General features: G+C 39.7%; 1 protein-coding gene across 11 annotated transcripts in view; it reads right to left on the bottom strand.

The window, feature by feature from the left end:
* sbf1 (SET binding factor 1) overlaps window positions 1–21,724 on the bottom strand; it is a 137,628-nt gene that overhangs the window by 81,467 nt on the left and 34,437 nt on the right. For 8 of the 11 annotated variants that reach the window (XM_069908248.1, XM_069908249.1, XM_069908246.1 and 5 more), the window contains exons 2-3: window positions 1,920–2,005; window positions 337–469 (exon numbers count right to left, since the gene is read on the bottom strand). In XM_069908248.1, the coding sequence (XP_069764349.1) occupies window positions 337–469; window positions 1,920–2,005 (219 nt within the window). Of the gene's footprint in view, window positions 1–331; window positions 470–1,919; window positions 2,006–21,724 lie in introns of all 11 variants that reach the window. The other 3 variants (XM_069908250.1, XM_069908253.1, XM_069908259.1) reach the window with 1 other exon arrangement.

Raw genomic sequence — 21,724 nt, 5'->3', positions numbered from 1 at the left:
ACTGCAAAACAATTCTGTATTGTAATCTGCATTAGTTTTCAAATTTTTGTATGTTTTGCGATTCTTTAAATCTCCTATAATCATTGGTGATAGCTACAGACTTCCAGCATTTATTCACTCCTTTGACTTTAGTTGCCCAAGATCCTCGGGTCTGAAATTTGCTCCCCACATCTCTTTGTCTCTTTCTTCTCAAAACTCTCCTTCAAACCAACCACAGAAATAATCTGTCCTTGCGTTTCATGTGGATCACTGTGACTGCAAAATATCGTGAGGTATCCCTGCCACATTAACAGCATAATTTTAATGGAGATTGCTGTAGAATTCCAATTACCTGAGAACTCTCAACTGCTTCCCAAAAGGTAAAGCATGCACAATAATGCCTCTCTGAGTTGATCTTTGTTAAAACTGCCACAAAGAAATTTGGAGATTTCCTTTCAAGAACCAGCTGCCATCCGCCAGGCTGACAAAACTGCAGGGAGAGTAGGTCAGACAAAATTAAGAGAAATTTATATGCAGTCCATGCATAATAAGATTACATCAACATCCTTCAAGCACACACATGGATATCCCAACAACATCACACACCTGTAAACTCCAATACTGGCTGGACCAACAAGGGCGAGGGCTGAGGCAAGGATGCAAGCCTTTTATATTAACTTTGTCAATTTTTTATAATCTTTCAAATATTTTCATCTTAACCTTATGTCACAATGGAAAAAAGTTACCATTGTTTGTTTGCTCTAATCTCTTTTAGGAGTTTTACAATTTCTGTCATACTCTTCTTGCAATGGTACTCCAAGATCAAATTGTCTGATGAATTGGCCAACATAGATGAATGGTAGAGAATTGTGGGAGAGAGTGTTAATGGGTATGTATAAGAGAAGACATCACTGGCAAACAACTGAGGAATGGGGAATTGTTCAGAAGTGGCATAGATTCAATTGGCCAAATGGTGTCATACACCATAAAAAAAAATAAAAATTAAGACAATATATACTAAAAGACAGTATGATGTCTGCACAGCATCGGAGAGACCTAGAGATTATAGAGTGGAGGCAAGTAAAACAAAGGCAAGGACATAATGTTGAATCTTTATATGGTATTGCTTTGGTCATACTTTGAATACCAAATCAAACTCTGATTACCACACTTTAGGAAGGATGTGAACATCCTCGAGAAGATTAAAAAAAATACCTAGAATAGATTCAAGATTCGAATTACAAAGTTAGCCACCGTTAGATTAATCTGCAAACAAAGTGTATATCAGCAATGGTAAAGCTGCTGAAGTTTGGTAATGAATTGGAGTTTACAAACTAGGAAGCAATGTCAGAAGTTACCTATAGGTTTGATAATCCTCGAAATTCAATGCATTTTGACTCAACATGGGTTTCAGAGATGTCTCGCCTAGCATTCTCCTTCCCTTGGCATCCATCTCCCTCTTCTGCTGCTAAATTGTTGGTCCCTGAGCCAAAAGACACATGGTACTGGATGTGGATGTCATGAAGACCAATTTTTCCAGGTAGAGGGGCTGCTGCCCTCACTACATTGCTCAATGTCACCTCACCCAAGCACTGGATATGGGTCATGTGGTGTCTGTATGCTTCTTGCTTCTTTAATTCTGCATACTCTGGTCTCTGTCTCCCATTAATATTTTTGTTGGGCCAGCAATGAGAGAGCGGTAGGCAAATAGCTAGCAAATGTTGAAGTATGCAACAAGATTATTTTTGGAACCTCTAAAACAATTACTTGTATGTACAAGATTTCATAAACAGCTATAAGTTAAAGAGAAAAATGTAATGTATTTCTGGTGACAGTTGAGGGAAGACCCTTGTCCAAGGCAAATACTTTCAAAAAACGAGAATGTGAAAAGAAGGTTAAAAAGTAAAGCCAAACAGGATCTTTATAAAGTTGCGACTAACCAATTGAATGCCCTCTGGAAAGGGATTGTCTTCCCATTCCTTTTCAGGAAAGCGCTGGATAATCCGTCCCTGACCATCACCACTCCCTGTAAAACAACAAAATCCATTTTAAAGATAAAGAGCACAATACATTAAATTGGATTAATATTAAATAGTATATACTGCACTAATATAGGTTAAAATTCAACACTGGGCGGATAGCACAACGCCTTTACAGTGCCTGATCAGGAACGGGGTTCGAATCCTGCGTTGTCTATAAGAGATTTATATGTTCTCCCTAAGTCTGCATGGGCTTTCCCTGGGGGCTCTGATTTCCTCCCGCTGTTCAAAACATCTGGAGGTGTAGGTTAATTGGGTGGCACAGACTTGTGGGCTGAAATGGCCTGTTACCATGCTGTATATCCAATTAAAAAAAAAATTACACAGTGCTCCAAATCAGATTAAAATGGAACGCAGGTGATATCATGATTCAAGGAAAATACACAGGAGGGAGCCACAAAAATGATTTTGAGCTTAAACTTTCTTGGTTGCTTTGATAAGATCAAGGATTTGATCTATATCCTTCAAAAATCATGGACAGATGGTCTGATTGAAGTCTTCAGATTAGTAGAATACTTGAACAGTACACATGATAGATAGTCCAATTTTATAAATTAAGAAAGACCAAAGACCAAAAAAGATTGTATTTCGACAATTCGTCTTTTCCTAGGAAGTAGCTTTTGTATTGTGCAGCCAACTGGCTCTTTACACTTTCAAGAGAAGGCTGAACCACTGAGCAGGTAGGTATTCCTGATTCACAAATGCTTGATTGGCATGGTTGACCAGCCAATCTTTTCCAGCCCATCATTTGCAAAGGTTTGCTTCAGATTTCCTTACCACTAAAAAAAAATGGTAGAGTTCTGCCCCACTTGTGTATATATTGCAGCAAAAAAGTTTTTTTTCCAAATTCTAACAGGATACACAAGTTCAGATTGAAGAAACGCATTATTTTTATTCAGAAAGCTCAAGCGCACAGTCACATTATAGAAAAAAAATAACAAAACATCTCAGATATTCCATTGCATAGGGTAAATACATTCATGTAGAAGGTTCAGAATTCTATCTCCTCACTTCCTCTGGTGCAATAGAATAAGTAAAACTAGGAGAAAGCACTCTTGTGGAGAGGAACTCAGGTTCAAGAACAGAGGGAATGAGGACATTTCAAGACTCTTATCGAACACTGTAAAGAATGGCAGGTGATTTTGATCAATATTCACAGAATTATGCAAGAAATTTTTTTTTTTAAAACTGGAATTAGGAGAATCACGTCAAGTATAATGTCATCGGATTGAACAAGTACAACCCAACAAAAGAGAGTTATCCGGTACTCGATGCAAAACACACAGACACACAACCAGACATAATTCACATGCAGACAAACAATACATATGCAGGACAAAAATTTAATCTAAACAAATAAATAAATATTGTTCCAATATGAGAGTCTCAGATGGTCAGTGTGAGCATTTCCTTTGGTCGCCAGCATTCTCACTGCTCGTGGGAAGAAGCTGTTCCTCAGCCTGGTGGGGCTGGCATTAATTCTCCTGTAACTCTTCAACAACAGGAGGAGCTGAAAGATAGATACTGTGGGCAGGGTGGAAGGGAGTCCGCAATAATTGTGTGCATCCTCTTCAGACAAGGATTCGGGTAGATCACGTTGATGGAGGTGGGGGGGGGGGGGGGGGGGGGGAGAGGAGTCTTCTCTGTCACTCATTGTCCTGTGGATTGACCTCTGATCTACTTATCTGCAGCAACCATACCACTCCGCGATGCAGCCAGCCAGGACAGTCTTGATAGAGCTTCTACAAAAGGTTGACATAATGGTGGCCGGTAGCCTTGCCTGCTTCAGTCTTCTCAGGAAGTACAATTGCTGTTGCACCTTCCTGACAAGTGAGAAGATGCTGATTGTCCATGATGGGTCTCTAGTTAAGTGAACTCCAAGTGACTTGGTGTTCTCCACTTTCTGTCCTACAGAATTGTTGATGTGCAGTGGAAGGTGGTTGTTCCTGGTCCTCCCGAAGTCCACGATCATTTCTTTTGTCTTGTCCACAACTTGTTACTCTTAAACCATTTCACAAGATTTCCCACCTCTCTTCTGTAGTGCAACTCATTGTTGTTGGTGAGGAGGCCAACTAGTGTTGTGTCAGCTGCAAACTTGGTGATACTGTTGGGAGTTGGACCTTGCGATTCAGTCACAGGTCAGTATCGTGAACAGGAGTAGGCTGAGCACACAGCCAAGAGGCTCGTCGTGACTGTGCTCGACATTCTGCTACTGACCTGAACAGATTGTAGTCATTCTGTTAGGAAGTCAAGGATCCAGTTACAGAGAGGAGTGTTGAGTCCCAGTGAGGACAGCTTCTCCACCAGCCTCTGAGGAATGATTGCTTTAAACAAGAGTGCTAGAGTTAAGGATAACTCTTTGTAAGTGAAAGCATTCATCTCCAAGGAGTTTGATCCATTTGGACTAATAACTCACTGAATCAAAAATGGTTAGACGGAATAGATCTAATTATTTGTTAGCAGCGGAAAAATAAATGACTATGAAGTAGTCAGTTTAATCTCCTTTTGGAAAGGCAATCTGCCTTTTTTACTTGGTCTGCATGCCTCAAAACCCAGATTGTAAAAATGAATTTTAATGCTCCCTTAAGTGGGTTTTGAAATTATTAGCCATTAGAAATGCTCAGGGAATGCATTTAGCAACCAACATGACTCACAACCAACCCAAGATCAAAGTTTAAAAGTTATGTGATGGTCATAGGAGTGAAGATGGGTGCTTGGGAGTTAAATCAGGAGGCGTGGGAAGGGGCATGAATCTATAAGGGAGGGGGAATGAATTGGACTAGATGTCAAAGCTTGTATATATCTGGTAAATGTAGTATGTTTTTATTATTACGATTGTTGACACCATTTGAGTTTGAAAAGTTATAAATAAAATATTCAAAAAAGGTACAAAACCCACCAGAAATGAGGTGAAAATGTTGAAAAAAAAACACTGAATGCTACTCGATGAAAGAAATCAGTCCATTTCCTTGCCTTAAGCCTCCTGCTAGTTTCTGTTTCAGAGCCAGGATCAAAACAATTGCATCAAATACTGATGATGCAAATCAGATAAAGATGATGACGATAGGAGAGGGATTTTACAATTAAAAGAATGTTGCAAGCAACATCTGTATTACAGGAAGGGGGCTGGGACCCTTCAAAACTATTTGCATGATGACTTTCTATAATGCAAAGCTATATCAAAAGCAGTATCATGTGCATCAAAAGAGTTGTAAAAGTGCATTTAAATCTTTTCTTTAGCACTTACATCTATCTTCCCTTTCCCCCCCCCCCACCCCCATACGAATTCCATGAGAGCAATTTTTATTTCACATCTCAATCTTTTGGGTGGTGATTTGTGAATCAGAGGGCAATCCACAGGACCACAATGGTGGCAGAGAGGATCACTGGAGCCTCTCTCCCCCCCCCCCCCCCCAACCCATTGACATGATCTTGTCTAAAGAGAGCGCGCAAAATCATTGAGGACCCCTTCCACCCTGCAAACAGCATCTTTTAGCTGATCCCATCGGGGAAGAGATGGAGTATCAAAGCCAGCACCACCAGGCTGAGGAATGGCTTTTTCCCGAGGGCATTGTGAATGCTGAACGACCAAAGGAACTGCTCACTCTAACCATCTGAGACTCTCATAACACAATGCAATATTTATTTAAATATATGAATACTTGTCCTGCATATATATTGTTTCTCTGTGTGTGTATAATGCCTGGTTGCATGTCCATGTGTTTTGCAACAAGGACCAGAGAATGCTGTTTCATCGGGTTGTACTTGTACAATTAGGTGGCAATAAACCTGACTTGATCAAGACAGGATGAAGAGTTGGGAGGAAATGAGGCAAATGGAGTTCAGCTTGATGTATTATGCTTTGACCAAAGGTATAGTGAGATCTTGAGAGATGTGGACTTGCCTAAACCCAAAATAGGGTTGATTGAATGCACTATTGGTTTCCATTGTGTTGATTATTGATAGTCTACTATCTGGGAGAAATGAGCTAGTATTTATCCTACTTTTTACACATTTTGTCAAGTAGATGCCAGTGTTACAACTATACTGGAATAGAAAGGCGCTGGAGAACAGGTCGTCAGCATTGCAGCTCGCATGCTATTTGGTGCTATGGTCTTTGCTGTCTCCAGTATTTTCAGCTGTTAGCAGAGCAGGGTGGCACAGTTTGCACCAGTGACTTGGATTCGAATCCAGCGCTATCCGCAAGGAGTTTATATGTTCTCCAAACCACGTCTCCATGGGTTTCCTCCTGGTGCTTCAGTTTCCACCCACTGTTCAAAAGGCATGAGGGTTGCGGGTCAATTGTGTGTAACTGGGCGGCACATGCAATACCATGTTACCGTTCAGAATGTCTAAATTTTTTTTAAATAATAATTTAAATTTAAAACATTTAAATTTCTTAACATCCATGGAGTGAACTGAAGTGGTTGAAAACTGGCTTTTTTGATGGCAAGGAAATCACTGAAGGAAGCTGAAAATATTTGACACTTCTGGCTGAACATAGTTACAAACACTGCAAACTTTTCTTTACCATTCACATATTGGGTTCCAACATAATCAAATATGGGTACATTGTTGTAGACTCCTCCTCCTATTGGCTGTTAAATTGTCTACCATCTTTCATAGCTACTTGAAATACAACTGCAGTGGTTCAATTGGATCAGTTAATTGAGAGATCAGTTTTCCTGTTTGGCACATATGGTCCTGCAGTTCTCCAAGTAGGCACTTCAATTCAAGAGATGCTTGGAGCTACACCCATCAAGACATTCTGAATACTGCATTGAATCAGAGTTGATTTCTTGGCGTGATTGTAATGGTAGAGTGAGGGTTTTGCTAGGCCATGAGGTTGCTGATGTTCAAAAACACCTCACAGATTGCCAGATCTATACTGAGAACATCCCATTTAGCACATGTAGTGCTACACAACATGGAGTATGTCTTTAGTGAGGGGACAGGACTTTGTCTCCACAAAATGCGTACATTCTTTCCTGACCTTTTCTTGCCAACCCACCTTTGAGAGTGGCAGTTCTCCATGATAGAAGTGTCACCTACCACAATGTTTAATTAAAGCAAATCAATTGGAACTCATCTAATACTTCTGGTGTGATGTAATTTTATTGACACATGACCAATCAGTACATATGGGTCCAATTGCAAATAGCCATCTTTGGCAGACAGCTCAGAGTTATATTCATGGTTACAATTACACATTACATACTAATTAGACACAGCTGGTGTCAATTCACTTGCAAAACCAATAAACCCAACACACACAGATCAACCAAATCTCCAGCTATTCATTTTAGCAATGTGCCACTACCCGTTTTTCCTTATTCCTGACGATGGGCTCAGGCCCGAAACTTTGATTACCTTTTACTTCCTATGGAAGCTGCGTGATCTGCTGAGTTTCTCCAGAATACCTGTGTACTGCGCTCCACTCCAGCATCTGCAGATTTTCTTGTTTAACGCTCTGCCTTTGGACATTGGTTTTCCATTTTATCTGCTACATTAGTCATCTAATTTTTCCATGCAGACAAGATATTTGCTTGATGACTCATACATTTCTTTATTCCCTAAAATAATTTCTTTAGCTTTTATCTCATTTATTTGGTGACTTTTATAATTTTTTCCTACACTAACATCAAGATATTTTAGTAGGGAAAATAAATTATAACAAAACCTGATCAGCTTTTTCCCATAATACAATCTTCAAATTAATTACTAAAATTCAACAATAACTGGTAGTTATCTCAAACCTCTGCTTCCACTTTTACACTAAATTACCTTACTTGTCATGACTAGAACAAAAACAAAAATTATGTCCCTTGGTTAGGATTTCCAATTTGCTGGCCTAATGGCAGAGCTAAGACACTGGAACTTTCAATTGCAGTAAAGGTCTTTCAAATTTGGCTGTATTGGAGAGCTTTACTTTCCAATTTTACCCATTTCCAAATAATCTGAATGAATTCACACCGATGTCTACAAATTCTAACTCCAGGTTCAACCTGAGAACATCGACAGGGAACACTACCAACAGAGAGCAACAGGATCCACATCACCCAGCATACTCTCTGTTCTCACTGCTACCATCAGGAAAGAGGCTTGGGTGCCATAAGACTTGTAACACCAGGTTCAGGGACAGCTGCTACCCCTCCACCATCAGATTCCTCAGCAACAAACTCAATCAGGGACTTACTTAAGAATTCTTACTTTTGTACTTTAATGATTTTTTTATCTCTCCATCATGCACAGTTTGTTTACATTTCTCTATTTGTTTACCTGTGTTGAGTCTGTTTTATTTTGCACTATCACTAAGAGAACATTCTGCCTCTCCTGCTGGAAAAAGAATCTCAGGGTGGTCACGTACTCTGACAATAAATCTGAAATATAATCTGAAGTCATGCAGACGCAAGTGTAATTACCTGCCCTTGTGGCTGAAACACACAAGACGGAAAGGTGTTGTCATTGAGGCTTTCAAAATAGTGAGATTTAATTGGTGCTGACTAACTTTTCGGACCAAGTTAGGGGGGGGGGGGGGGGGGGCACTGTGCAAAATAGACTCAGAGTTAAATATCAGCAATGGCATTGAATAATGGAGCAGACCCAAGAGGCCTATTCATGCTTCTATTTCCGGTGTTTATTTTATTCTTAGTAAACTGCTGTCACTTTCTGATGAATCGTCATGAAAATCTGATACTGAAAGGGAATAAATTCCCTTTGAGAGCACACTCCAATTTACTGCCACAACTCGAGGGTGAAGGGAACAGAATAATGTTAATGCCATTATTTTATGAACAAAGAACTGAACAATCTAATCAGTATTTACAAAAATGTGATGCACTGAAAAAAAACCCATTGCAATTTAAAAATCTGTCCCTCATACAATGGACTTCAACTTGACTGTAGGCAGGCAGTTACTTTCTTTTAATACTATTTGTTAGAATGTGACAGGTAAACAAAAGTATATCTGCAATTACATTTATTTATCAGGTGACATATTCATTCCATCTCAAAGTCAAATTTGTAGGAACAGCATATGGCATCAATTAATTCCACAGTCTCAGGGTTACATGCTACACAATGTTGGCAATATTTCCAGCAAGACTAAAAACTGCCTAAATAGATGTTAAATCAATGTGCCGTCTTATCTGAATATAAACGACCGACATTAGCCAGAAGTAAATCATGAAAATCTGTAGACACTGTGGTTGAAGTAAAAGCACACAATGCTGGAGAAACTCAGCTTGTAAAAAAGTGTCCTTTATATAGCCAGGACTGCTTTAGCCACCAGTTTTTAAATGACTTGACCACATGCAATCTCTATTTCCTATCTCTTGCTAGACTGGGAGAATTTAACTTCAGAAATGCAATTGCATTGTAGTCACATTGTTCTCAAACCTGATGTTCATGCTTTCCCTACCACTGCAGAATTTCCACTGGATGGTCGTTTTTGCACAAATCCCCAAAATAATTATCCTTTAAATTATGTATCAAAAGGAGTTGATGAGTACGGGAGAATATTGCAGGGCTTCAAGGAACTAAGGAGAAATAATTTAAAGGACTGATAGGATTGCAAGGACTTAGCTCTATTTTATAGTCTTCTTCTTCTTCTTTGGCTTGGCTTCACAGACGAAGAAGAAAAAAAATACACAAGTGATTTGTGGATAGGGCAGGAAAACTCTTTCAAAACTTGGAACCTCAGGGAAAAAAAATTAACCAAAATAATTCAGAAGTTAGTTGCCATGATTGAAATGGCTACTTCTTTAATGGTTTTAGGAGCTAATGGCCACACATTAAGGAGCTCACAAATGATGTCTAAATATAACACCAGAGACCAGTCCAAAACAATTGAGTTTTAATCAGATGATTTAGGAAAACCAGTTTTATATTATTTTTAGTGGCACGAGGTCACTCTACGAATTCATTAATGAATATTGAAATTAAATAGAAAAAGCATTTTCTTGCAAATGAACGATCTTCTACTGCAAACTGTGGTTGGCAGGACTCCATCACTGGGCTGGCAAATAAATGGCCACAAGTTCATGGCACATTGAATTTTTAAAACATGGGTGACTTTAAATTCGAAAATCAACTGCCTCCAAGACCAGACTTGCTTGAAAAAACCTGCCCAATTACTTACTGGGTTTGACCAACATCTGAACAAGGTTACACTTAATGTCTCCAGATCAACTAATTACGTTCATTTGGTTCACTTATTAACAGTCAGAAAAAGGTTGACAATCAGTGTAAGAATCACAAATAATAAAATAATTTGAATTTTCATATGCTCTGGAGAAACCAAATATACTGCAAAATACACCAATCAGAAGTTCATTCTGTTCTCTATTAATAACTGTACAACAATCTAGTCAAATTCTGATCATTCCATCTACATTCCTGAAACAACTGAGTTAAATCTTCTCAATCCATTCCCCAACTCTCATTGCTTGTCACTGTCTCAGCAAACAGAACGACAATTCAAGACAACAGGCAGTGTTGACGAGTAAAATCAACTACATATCTGAAGCAAACGTAAATAAAATTAGATACTGAGTAGATTTTATGTGTTTTTTTTTAATCCTGAACCAGAGCTATTATTCTGCCATAGCCAGTGTACAGAACAAAAATACCACAGCAAATGCACTGGGGACATATATCCCAGAATATCAAATGAATTAATACATTATAGCTCAGAATTTTTTGGCATCTGCCCCAGGGAACAAGATCTCAAAACCCGGATTCTCCCCCAGGAAAATATATAATTCCCGAAGCTCATCATTGCCAAGTTAGCACAGATTCAAAGAACACAAGGTAAAAGCATTCGGTAGAAAGCTGTAGTACTCTAGATTCATAGGATATTTAACTCTTCTCCTCAGCGATGTTGTCCATCTCTACTGGTGTTAGCCCAATACCCCCCCGGGCCACACTACCAAACCCAACACCATATGGCACTGAATTAATGAGAAAGAACTTGTTGAAAACAATATTCATTATGCTCTGGGGTATCTATGCTTCCTTCAGACTTTACCAAATGAGACTGTTGAAGTCCAATCAGTTTTGAACTAGACTGCAAACAACTTAAAAGCAACCAAAAGAACTGATTCCATAAAGTGGGATACAAGTTCCTTCACATGCATCAAAACTCCCCAGAATTTGGGAATTCAGGAGTTGAAGCCATTTTCTGGAATTTGCAATGGAACAAGTGATATATAAACAATTTCAATTTATCTTGGACCTTTAAAAAAAGTCACAATTTCCCATTCATTAAGGGAAGACATTGAACAATGTCCTCTAGGTTTATGGTATGGCAGACCGCATCACTACTTACATCACAGGAGCTTTAGAGTCAAGGGTCTCCGCAGGCCCAGGAGTTCATGGTAGTTTCCCGGGGACTAATGTCACTGGCTTCTGGGAGCCACGTCATTTCGGGAGTCACGCGATGTGGGGAACATGCAAATATCGGATATTTAAACGATTGCAAGAACGCCATTAAACCAGTCAGCTCTTTAGCTCATAGCGTCTCTTTGTGTTTTATGTTGCTTCACCACTTCCTACAGTGGTGGCTATGGAATGATGGTTCAATGTTTGTTATAGACATTGGTGACAGGCAAGAAATTGTTTTGGTAGATCGCCTTAAGCCGGCAGATGTGGACCTAGATCAGTTGGTACAGGTGGCATGACCCCAGTGCAGGGGGTGGCCACCAGCCAAAACTATTCATAACAGGTTTGGGGCGTCAAATCCTCACTCCAGTTCGAAGGGGTTGGGGAGAGGGGCGGGTGTCATGTGGTGGATCGCACCACTACTTACCTTACCGAAACTTTGGAGTCGCAGATCTCTGTGGGCCAGGAGTTCCCCGGGGACTAATGACGCTAAGGCTTCTGGGAACCATGTCATTTCTGGGAGTCATGTGACATGGGGAGCTCACAAATCTCGGATATTTAAGTGACTGCTGGAACACATTAAATCAGTCAGTACATCAGCTCATAGCGTCTCTTGTGTTCTTTGTTGCTTCACCATTCACTACAGTGGTGACACGCCACAATAGCAGGAATAAGTTGTACATATTGTTATGTCTCACCAGCAGCAATTGAGAGATGCATCAACAGATGGGTTCAGTTTAACACAAAATTTATTTAAAAATTAACAATAATAGAATTACCTCAATAAACGTAACACCCGAACATAAGCCTTTATGGCAATTCTACATTAACAAAACATTTTTATAGTGTATGTGGGGGAAAACCCAGACCATTACAGTCCCAAAAATAAATTAGAAAGTTCCCAAAACAAAACCTCATCAGTCACGTCAAGTCCATCAGTCAAAAACAGTTCACACTGTCTCGTCTCCAGGTTTGGGATTCTCAAACAAGTCTTCCCCTCTAAACACCCTGTCTTGGGTTCTCAAGTGACTCCTGTCACACAAAGCCCTCCTCTTGGAAGGAGACTGGGGAAGACCAGGTTGGACAGACACACACACACACGCTCTGGGTATCAGAGTGGCGCAAACAGCTGTGAAGACAACAGTGCTCAGAAAGTAGCTCAGTCTCCTTTCTCCCACTGAAATAGCGGGTGAGCACACTACAGACAGCTAAGGACAGCAGTGCTAGCACCTATGAACTAAGCAACTTCAGCCTCGTTTGCTGAAGCTACCGGGTGAGCATGCACACACTGACCAACTGTCTGACTGACTGCCCTCCAACCAACCGATTAACCTGTTCAAAACTCAGCACGCTGGGCTCTTCAACTGCCCCAGCATGTGCCTTCAGCTCTCCCGATTGGTGGAGAGAGAGGTCGACAACAGTGGATGCGCTCTCCGCAAGCACAATGGCTTCCAGCACGTGGCTCTCATGCTTCTGACAGCTGTCAGTTTTCCCAGCGCTACTTCACCGCTTCACAGTACTGCACAATCCTCTCTCTCTTGCCGTAGGTTCAGTTCTGTCCATGATCTTAAAATAAAATTGTTCAGGTCCATAACAATGGAAATAAGTGTGTTTTTCAGTCCAATTGCTTCCAGAGTTAGAAACCCTTTGACAAGGACTGGTGCCTGTTTCAGAAAAAGTGAAATAAATGGCAGCTTTTCCATAGAAGGTTTAAACAATCTAAGTGTTATACGAATGAAATTAGTGGTGGTCAGAGACAATTCAATCTCTTTTTAACGTACTGAATCTGAATATGATTCACGAATGTGATTAAAGCAGCCCTTCATTTTGACAATACACACAGACATTCACTTGATAACAAAGAAGAATGGAATGCTGTGGGTGAGGGGCGAAGTAGGAGAAGCAACATCAGAAGGCATCTTCATCAAAGATATTCAACTCTTGGACTCCAAGGCCTGCCTTTGATTCAACAGGATGAATAGAGGCTATCCCAACAGACAAAACAGATTAAACTCTATCTCTTCAAAAACATAAAATCAAATGCAGTAACTAAAAAATGAAAAAGAATCAAATCACTATCATTCATAGTGTGTCAATATTTTTGCATATTTTTGATTTTGAAGAGGGAGCCTCCATAAGTGGGAACTTCTGCACTGACCTGCCACTAGACTTGGGGATGGGGAAAGGTTAAGGGAGATCTACATTAGAAATAGGAGCAGGAGTAGGCCATCTGGCCAGTCAAGCCTGCTCTGCCATTCAACATGTTCATGGCTGATCTGATTATAGGCTTAACTCCACCTACCTGCCTTTTCCCCATATCCCTCAACTCCCTTACTACATAAAAATCTCTCCAACCTTGTCTTAAATATATTTACTGAGGTCGCCTCCATTGCTTCAATGGGCAGCAAATTTCAGATTCACCACCCTCTAGAAAAAGTAGTTCCTCCTCATCTCTGTCCTAAAACCCAATCTTGAGGCTATGTTCCCTAGTTCTGGTCTCCCCCACCAATGTAAACCACTTATCTACCTCCATCTTATCTATGCCTTTCATAATTTTCTATGCTTCTTTAAGATGCCCTCACATTCTTCTAAATTCCAGCGAGTAGTCCCAAATGACTCAATAGGCCCTTTCACACCACTGATTCCTTGTGTGTCACCAGCTAATTTAGTGGGTCCATTCACAGTAAAGCATGCAGTGTGAAACGTCCAGACCTGGCAGGGCGAGTTAAATTCCTGTTAAATTCAGCCTGGCTTTGACACTTGGTGGGGGCAAGCATTGGAGCCCACCTGAGTTAACTCGCTAATGACCTTCTGGCAATGTAAAAGCACAACCTGCTCTCACAATGCCACTTCTGGAGGCAGGGACCCCCCCCCCCTTAAAATACTGGGTTTCCGATTAACCAGGTAAATCATGGTGCAGTGGAAAAGGGTCCAGAGCGCAGCATCTTTTTCTGCTTCCTAGGAGGGTTGGTAGTGTGAAAGGGGCTAATGTCTCTTTATAGGCTAATCCCTTCATCCCTGGAATAAACATGGTGAACCTCCGCTGCAACACCTCCAAAGCCAGTACTTCTTTCCTCAAGTTATGGGACCAGAACTGCACACAGTACACAAAATGCCACCTCACCAGTAACTTGTACAGTTGTAGCATAACCTACTTGCTCTTAAATTCAGTCCCTCTATCAATGAAGGCCGACATTCTATTTGCCTTCTTGCTAGCTTGCTGCACCTGCAAACCAACTTTTTGTGATTCCTGCGTGCGAGTCCTTCTTCATGGCAGTGTACAATCGCTTGCCATTTTTCTTTCCAAAGTGGATAACCTCATATTTGCCAACATTGTACTCCATCTGCAAGATCCTTGCCCACACACTTAACCCATCTACAGTGCCTCCATCATGTTTGGAATAAAGATACATTTTCCCTTTATTTACCCCTATGCTCCACAGATTTAAGTTTGTAATCAAACAATTAAAGTGCACATTGCAGATTTTATTCAAAGTTATTTGTATATGTTTTGGTTTGACTATGTAGAAATTACAGCACTTTTTATACATAGTGTCTTCATTTCAGGGCACCATCATGTTTGGGGCATTTGGGTTCACTCTGGTATGTTTAATTGCTTCATTGGTGTAAATATAAGAGAGCCACACTTGCTTCTTAGCTTTTGATCACCTTTGAAGTCTGTAGTTGCCATTTTTCAACATGAGGACCAGAGTTGTGCCTATGAAAGTGAAAGAAACCTGAAAACAAGAATGCAACAGTAAGAGATTACATGCAAATCTTAGGATTACCAAAATCAACAGTTTGGAGCATCATTATGAAGAAAGAGCATACTGGTGAGCTCAGTAATCGCGAAGGGACTGGCGTTCCAAGGAAGACCTCCACAGCTGATGACAGAAGATGCAAACCATGGAAATGGTCATACGCTTTGGATCTTGGGCAGTTCCTTTACACCTCTACACTTTCCATCACCTGATACAGGTTAATCTTGGTCTCATCAGTTCACAAAACCTTTTCCCAGGATTCTGCAGGCTTTTTTAAATACTTCTTGGCAAACTGTAATCCTTTATTTGGCTAAATAGTAGTTTGCATCTTACATTGTAGCCTCTGTATTTCTTTTCATGGAATCTTCTGCAGTCAATAGTTCATTGACTTATCCACACCTGTCTCCTGAAGAGTGTTTCTGATCTGTCAGACATTCATTATGATGAAAATTCTTTCGACATTAGCAGTGGAAGTCTTCCTTAGAACGCCAATCCCTTTGCAATTACTGAGCTCACCAGTACGCTCTTTCTTCTAAATGACATTCCAAACTCTTGGTTTTGGTACTCCTAAGGTTTGGGTGACTTTTTTTTTACTATTTAATTCTTGTTTTTCAGCCTTATAATGGCTTCTTTGATTTTCACTGGGACAACTTGGGTTCTCATGTTGGAAAATGGCAACTATAGGCTCCAAAGGTGATTAAGAGAAAGCCAAGCTCTCTTTTACCTGCATCAATCAAGCATTAAACATACCTGAGTACGGTAAATTCAAATTTCCAAAACATTATGGTGTCCTAAAATGAAGGTACTATATCTAAAAAGTGCTGTAATTTCTACATGGTCAAACTTAGAATATAATCTAAAATATGCACTTTAATTACATGTGAATTATTTGATTATAAACTTAAAACTGTGGAGCAGAGGGGCAAATAAAGGAAAAAGTGTCCTTGTCCCAAACATTATGGAGGATACTATCTTTCTCCATATCCTCTGCACAATTTGCTTTTCCACTCAATTTAATATCATCTGCAAACTTAAATAACTACACTCGGTTCCCTCTTCTAGATTGTTTATGTATATCGTGAACATATATGGGCCCAGCACTGACCTCTGCGGAACCCCACCCATCACTGATTCCCAGCCAAAACACTTTGGTATCCCAACTCTCTGCTTTCTATTGGTTAACCAATCTTCTATCCATGCTAATACATCAAAGCATCCCTATCTTCTGTACAAGTCTTTTATGTGGCACCTTATCAAATGCCTTCCAGAAATCCAGGTGAACTACATCCACCTGCTTCTCTCTATCTACGGTACTCATTATAGCCTCAAAGAACTCTAGTGAATTTATCAAACAGGAGCTGGTTTCGCTGAATCCTGATGGATCCACTTCACTCCAGATGCCTTGCTATTTCTCCTTTAATGCTATCTTCAAGCATTTTTCCATCTACAGAAGTTAAACTAACTGGCCTATCACTTTCTGCCTTCTGCCAACATCCTTTTTTGAATAGTGGCAGCATGACATTCGCCATCTTCAAATCAACTAGACCTGTCAAGAGATTTTTGGCATCACCAAAGCCTCGACTATAACTTCTGCCATTTATTTCAGAAATTTGGGAGAGTGGAAGCATATCCAAAAGCAAAATTTAACACACATTTAGGCAGACAAGAAGAGTAATGATGGTGGTGGTTATCCAAATGTAATGACAATGAACTGCATACAGATATGTATCAAATCCTACTTGCCGCTGCCAAACGTGCACTAGATGCACCAACTACCCAGAAGCACAAACTAAATTACCACAATGTTAAGACTGGAAAAGTGATCATTATAAAAGGAGAGAAAAATAAATATTCACCACTGCAGTTAGTGCAAGAAAAATATGTGACATTTCAATAGTGCAGATAATGGAACGATATAGACCATGTGCAAGCATGTGGGATTAGTTTAAATTAGCATCATTGTTGACACAAATACCATAGACTGGAGGGACTGTTCCTGTGTTGCACAGTTCTAGGTTTCATGTTACAACTCTGGGTTAACTTAAAATCAAATGAACAGATGGCACTGCAAAAACTCTGCAGACCAGAGCTTCTATGATGAGGACCTGACTTAAAGGATTAATTTTGTCTGCTGCAGAACTGGGTCACAATTCCAAACCTTATGCTTAATAAATCTATGGTCAGTGTCATACAGCACTGAAATGGGCCCTTTGGGCCTCCACGTCCATAACAACCTTAAGCCCATTCTACCTGCATTAGAATAGTATTCTTCCATGTCTTGCCTATGTAGGTTGCTCTCTAAATGCCTCTTAAATAAAAACAATCCTGGAAAAGCACGCAAAACTCCTTGCTACTTCTATCTTATTATTCCCCACGCTACTAAATCCAAATGGCCAATGGCCTTTATTTCAAACTGCTCTTTTTCTCGAGTGCATGACTAAGCTACTAATTTCTCATCCAAATCTGTACTGCAGAACAAGCGCTACATAAACTCACAAAGGTTTATATACTAACGTAATTAACCTCAGCAGGTTAGTATAGGAAAGTAATGTTGAGACAAATGATCAACTAAGATATCGTTGAATAGCACAGCACCCCTTGCTTTTTGGTCTTCACTTTTCTCCTTAGAGGAGGCTGAGGTTTATACTTATAAAGGTAACCTGTATATAAAATCAAGAGGGTTACGTATAAGGTAAACAGTCAATCTTTTTCCCAGGGTTGGGGAATCTAAAACTCGAGGGGAAAGATGCAAAATGGAATTGAGGGGCGTTTCCACCCCTCCAACACAGAGGGTAATGGGTATATTAAATGAGTTGCCAGAGGAATTGGTAGAGATGGGGACAATTGTAATGCTTAAAAGACAGTTAGGCAGGTGTATAAATAGAAAAGGTTTAAACAAAAATAAGGACAAAGTTTAAAATAACTAGCAAATAGGCCTAGCTTGGTTGGCATGGACAAGGGTCCATAACAGTGCTTCAAAACTATGATTCCACATGGTGTAAAGGGCCAAATATTTCAATCCTTTATTTTATGTGAAATTCACTCAGTTTTCAACTGCACGACTTATCGAAACTTCAGCCTTCAAATAAATTTCCTTCACTTTCTACTTTCCATTCAGGTGCTGTCAAAGATAGGACAAACGTAGCAAATAGAAGAGCACTAAAGAATCAGAATTTATTGTCAGGAACAAGTCATGAAATTTGGTGTTTTGTGGTAGCGTCACAGTGCAAACATTTATATAAAACCATCTTACAAAATAAATTAAAATAGTGCAAGAAAAAGAAAGAAAAAGACAAAGTAAGGCAGTGTCTGCGGTTCATTGTTCATTCAGGAATTTGTTGGCAGCGGGGAAGAAGCTGTCCTTGTACCACTGAGTGCTTATCTTCAGGCTCCTGTAACTTTGTACCCCAATGGTAGCAGAGTGAAGAGGGCATAACCTGGATGGTGGGGGTCCTTGAGAATAGAGGCTGCTTTCAATAGACACCACCTCTTGTAGATGTTCTCGATGGAGTGAAGACTGGTGCCCATGATGTCACAGGCTAAGTTAACAATCCTCTGGAGTTTTTCTTGTCGTGAGCATTGGCACCTCCGTACCAGACAGTGATGCAGACACCCAGAATGCTCTCCATTGTATACCTGTAGAGGTTTTAAAGAGTCTTTGGTGACATACTAAATCTCCTCAAACTCCTCATAAAATATAGCCATTGGCAAGCCTTCTTCATGATTGCATCGACATGGAGGCTCCAGAACAGATCCTAGGAGATGTTGACACCCAGGAATATGAACCTCTTGACCCTACTGCTCACCCCTCTGAGGAATGGTTTGTGTTCTCCTCATTTCCTTTTGAAGTCCACAATCATTTTCCTTGGTTTTGCTAATGTTGAGTGCAAGGTTGTTGTTGTGAGACCATTCAACTAGCCGATCTATCTCCATACTGTGCTCTTCCTCAATACCGTCTGTGATTCTGCTGACAACTGTAATGTCATCAGCAAATTTGTAGATAGCATTTGAATTGTGTCCATCCACAGAGAAATGGTAGTAGAGCTAATAAAGAAGTGAGCTAAGCTCGCATCTTTTAAGTATGCCTGGTGTTGATCATCAGTGATGTTTCCAGTGGTCTTCCGATGACGAAGTCAAAGATTCAGTTGCAGAAGCCCAGGGTTGTGCTTGTTGACCAGAAATGAAGGAATAATGGTGTTGAAGGCTGAGCTGTCGTTGATGAAAAGTGGCCACATGTATGATTTGCTAAACTCATGTTGATAAACAGAGGGATGGACCTTGGGGTCCAAATCAAAAGTGCCCAGCATGTGTCATACTTGTTTTCATAGATTAGAGCATGGAATATAGGTTGAAATTTTATTTTACAACTTTACCCAACACTTTAGTTATAAGGAGAATGTGGATAGGCTAATGTTGTTTTCTGTGGAGCAATAATCTAAGGAGTGACTTAATAGAGGTACATGTATACAAAATGATGAGAGGCATAGGCAAGTTGGAAAGCCAGAATCTTTTTCCCATAATAAGATTATCAAAACAAGAGGTTAGAGGTTTAAGATGAAGATTTCTTGCAACATTCAGAGAATAGTTGATATCTGGAAAGCAATGCCTGTGGAACTAGTGGAGTCAGATACAACTCAGATACAACTAGTAGCATAGTGCAAGGATTCAGACGTATTGTGGACAAATGCAATTGGGTTAAAAGGGAAAACATGTCAGCATCGATGTGGTGGACTGAAGAATCCATTTTTGCATTGTACAACTATGACAGTCTCCCATATTTGAAAATCAAAAATCTATTATGATTGAAATTTGAAATATAAAATTGAAAGTGCTGGAAAAACTCAGCAGGTCCTATAGTATCTGTGGAAAGAGACAGTTAATAATTCAGGTCCTGGATCTCCTTCAACTGCCCTTTACCAGAACCCGAGAGCAGAACTTAAATTGTAATTTCAGGGAGTTTACTGAAGAAATTACTCTGCATCGGGCATGAAAATGATAAAAGAGCTCTCTATCCTTCTTCAAGGAAGAATGGCACATTGGAACTGCAATTAGTGTGGCTGCCATGAAGTTCCAAGGAACTGAGTTTAAACCTGATCTCAGGTGCTGCCTTTATGGAGTTTGCACATTCTCCCCAAATGTGTCAGTTTCTGGTGGATTCTCTGGTTTCTTCCCATGTACCAGCCCGGAGGGAAAAATAAACAAATGAGAGAACTGAAGAGAACAAGTCTCAGGGCTGCAGAGGTAAAAGGGGAATGAGACTAATGGGATTGTTCTGCTGGGAGCCAGCATGGACACAATAACTATTCTGTGCTACAAAAGGAGAGAACGACAGTCAAGGCAACAGAAGAGAAATTTTTAATAATCAAAAATTTCAATAAAAGTCTTTCACTGAACACAACATAACAAAAAGGTCCAGTCTGAAGTTTGCATGTTGTTTGTTATTTAGCCATTAAAATTGGATACCAAAACTTTAATATACTGTATATAAAGAATAGAAGAGAGGCAAGATGAACATCAGAATGCTGGAAATTGATGCTGGAAAAGTAGTAATGGGGAACAATGATGGTGGATGAACTGAATAAATATTTTGTATCAATCTTCGCTGTGGAAAAACACCAGCAACATGCCAGAAACGTGAGCATCAAGGGCAGAAATAAAAGTGTAGTCGCTATTACTCAGGAAAAGGTATGTGAGAAGCTGAAAGATGTGAAGTTGGATAGGTCAACTGAACCAGATGGTCTGCACCTCAGGAAGTGGTACCTGAAAAAGATAGCTGAAGAAATTATGGAGCTGTTATGAGCAATCTTTCAAGAATTACTTGAGTTAGGCATGGTTCCAGAGGACAGGAAAATTGCAAATGTTACTCCACTCTTTAAGAAGGGACAGAGGCAAGAGATAGGAAATTATAGCCCGTTTTGTCTGCATTCAGTGTGTGTTTTGTATTTTTTTTTTTTACAGTTTTTTTGTTGATCTCTTAAAGTTCACAATTCTCTGGCTGGCTACTCATTTTTAATAATTTATAATTTAATTTCGATTTGATACCTTCCTTCTTAGTCAAAAATGAATTCCCTTTTAAAAATCCAGCTCAACAGTGCCCATATCCCTTATTTTCCAAGTGTATTACAACTTGCATTTTCCCTTAAGCCATTAAGATGACTGGTCTTCACGTCGCTCCCTCCTTTCTGAAATATTGGGCTTACATTTACTACCTTCCAATCTAAATATGCCATTCCAGAATCTATGGAATTTGTAGTGTCTCCAGCAGTTCATTGTCACCTCTGAGAATTTTGGGATGCTGGTCTTTCAGTCCCAATCACTTCCCCAATTAAAAAAAAATTAATGCTAATTTCTTTCATTTTCATGTTTACACGTGACTTAATGTTCTTATTATTTCTGGGGGGATTTTTGTGTCTCTTGCTGTGAAATTAGACAAAGTATGTTTAATATCTCTGTCATTTCCCAATTGTCCTGACATTTCTTCATTTCCTTTTTTTAATATTTTATTTAGCAATTTTTAAACCACAACAGTAAATACATTTCATTCAATTAAGAACTTTCAAAAAT

This window comes from Narcine bancroftii, chromosome 13 (genome assembly GCF_036971445.1).
Source record: "Narcine bancroftii isolate sNarBan1 chromosome 13, sNarBan1.hap1, whole genome shotgun sequence".
NCBI classification, from domain to species: Eukaryota; Metazoa; Chordata; class Chondrichthyes; order Torpediniformes; family Narcinidae; genus Narcine; species Narcine bancroftii.
The sequence above is the reverse complement of the archived record's forward strand: the minus strand, read 5'-3'. Positions and strand labels throughout refer to the sequence as shown.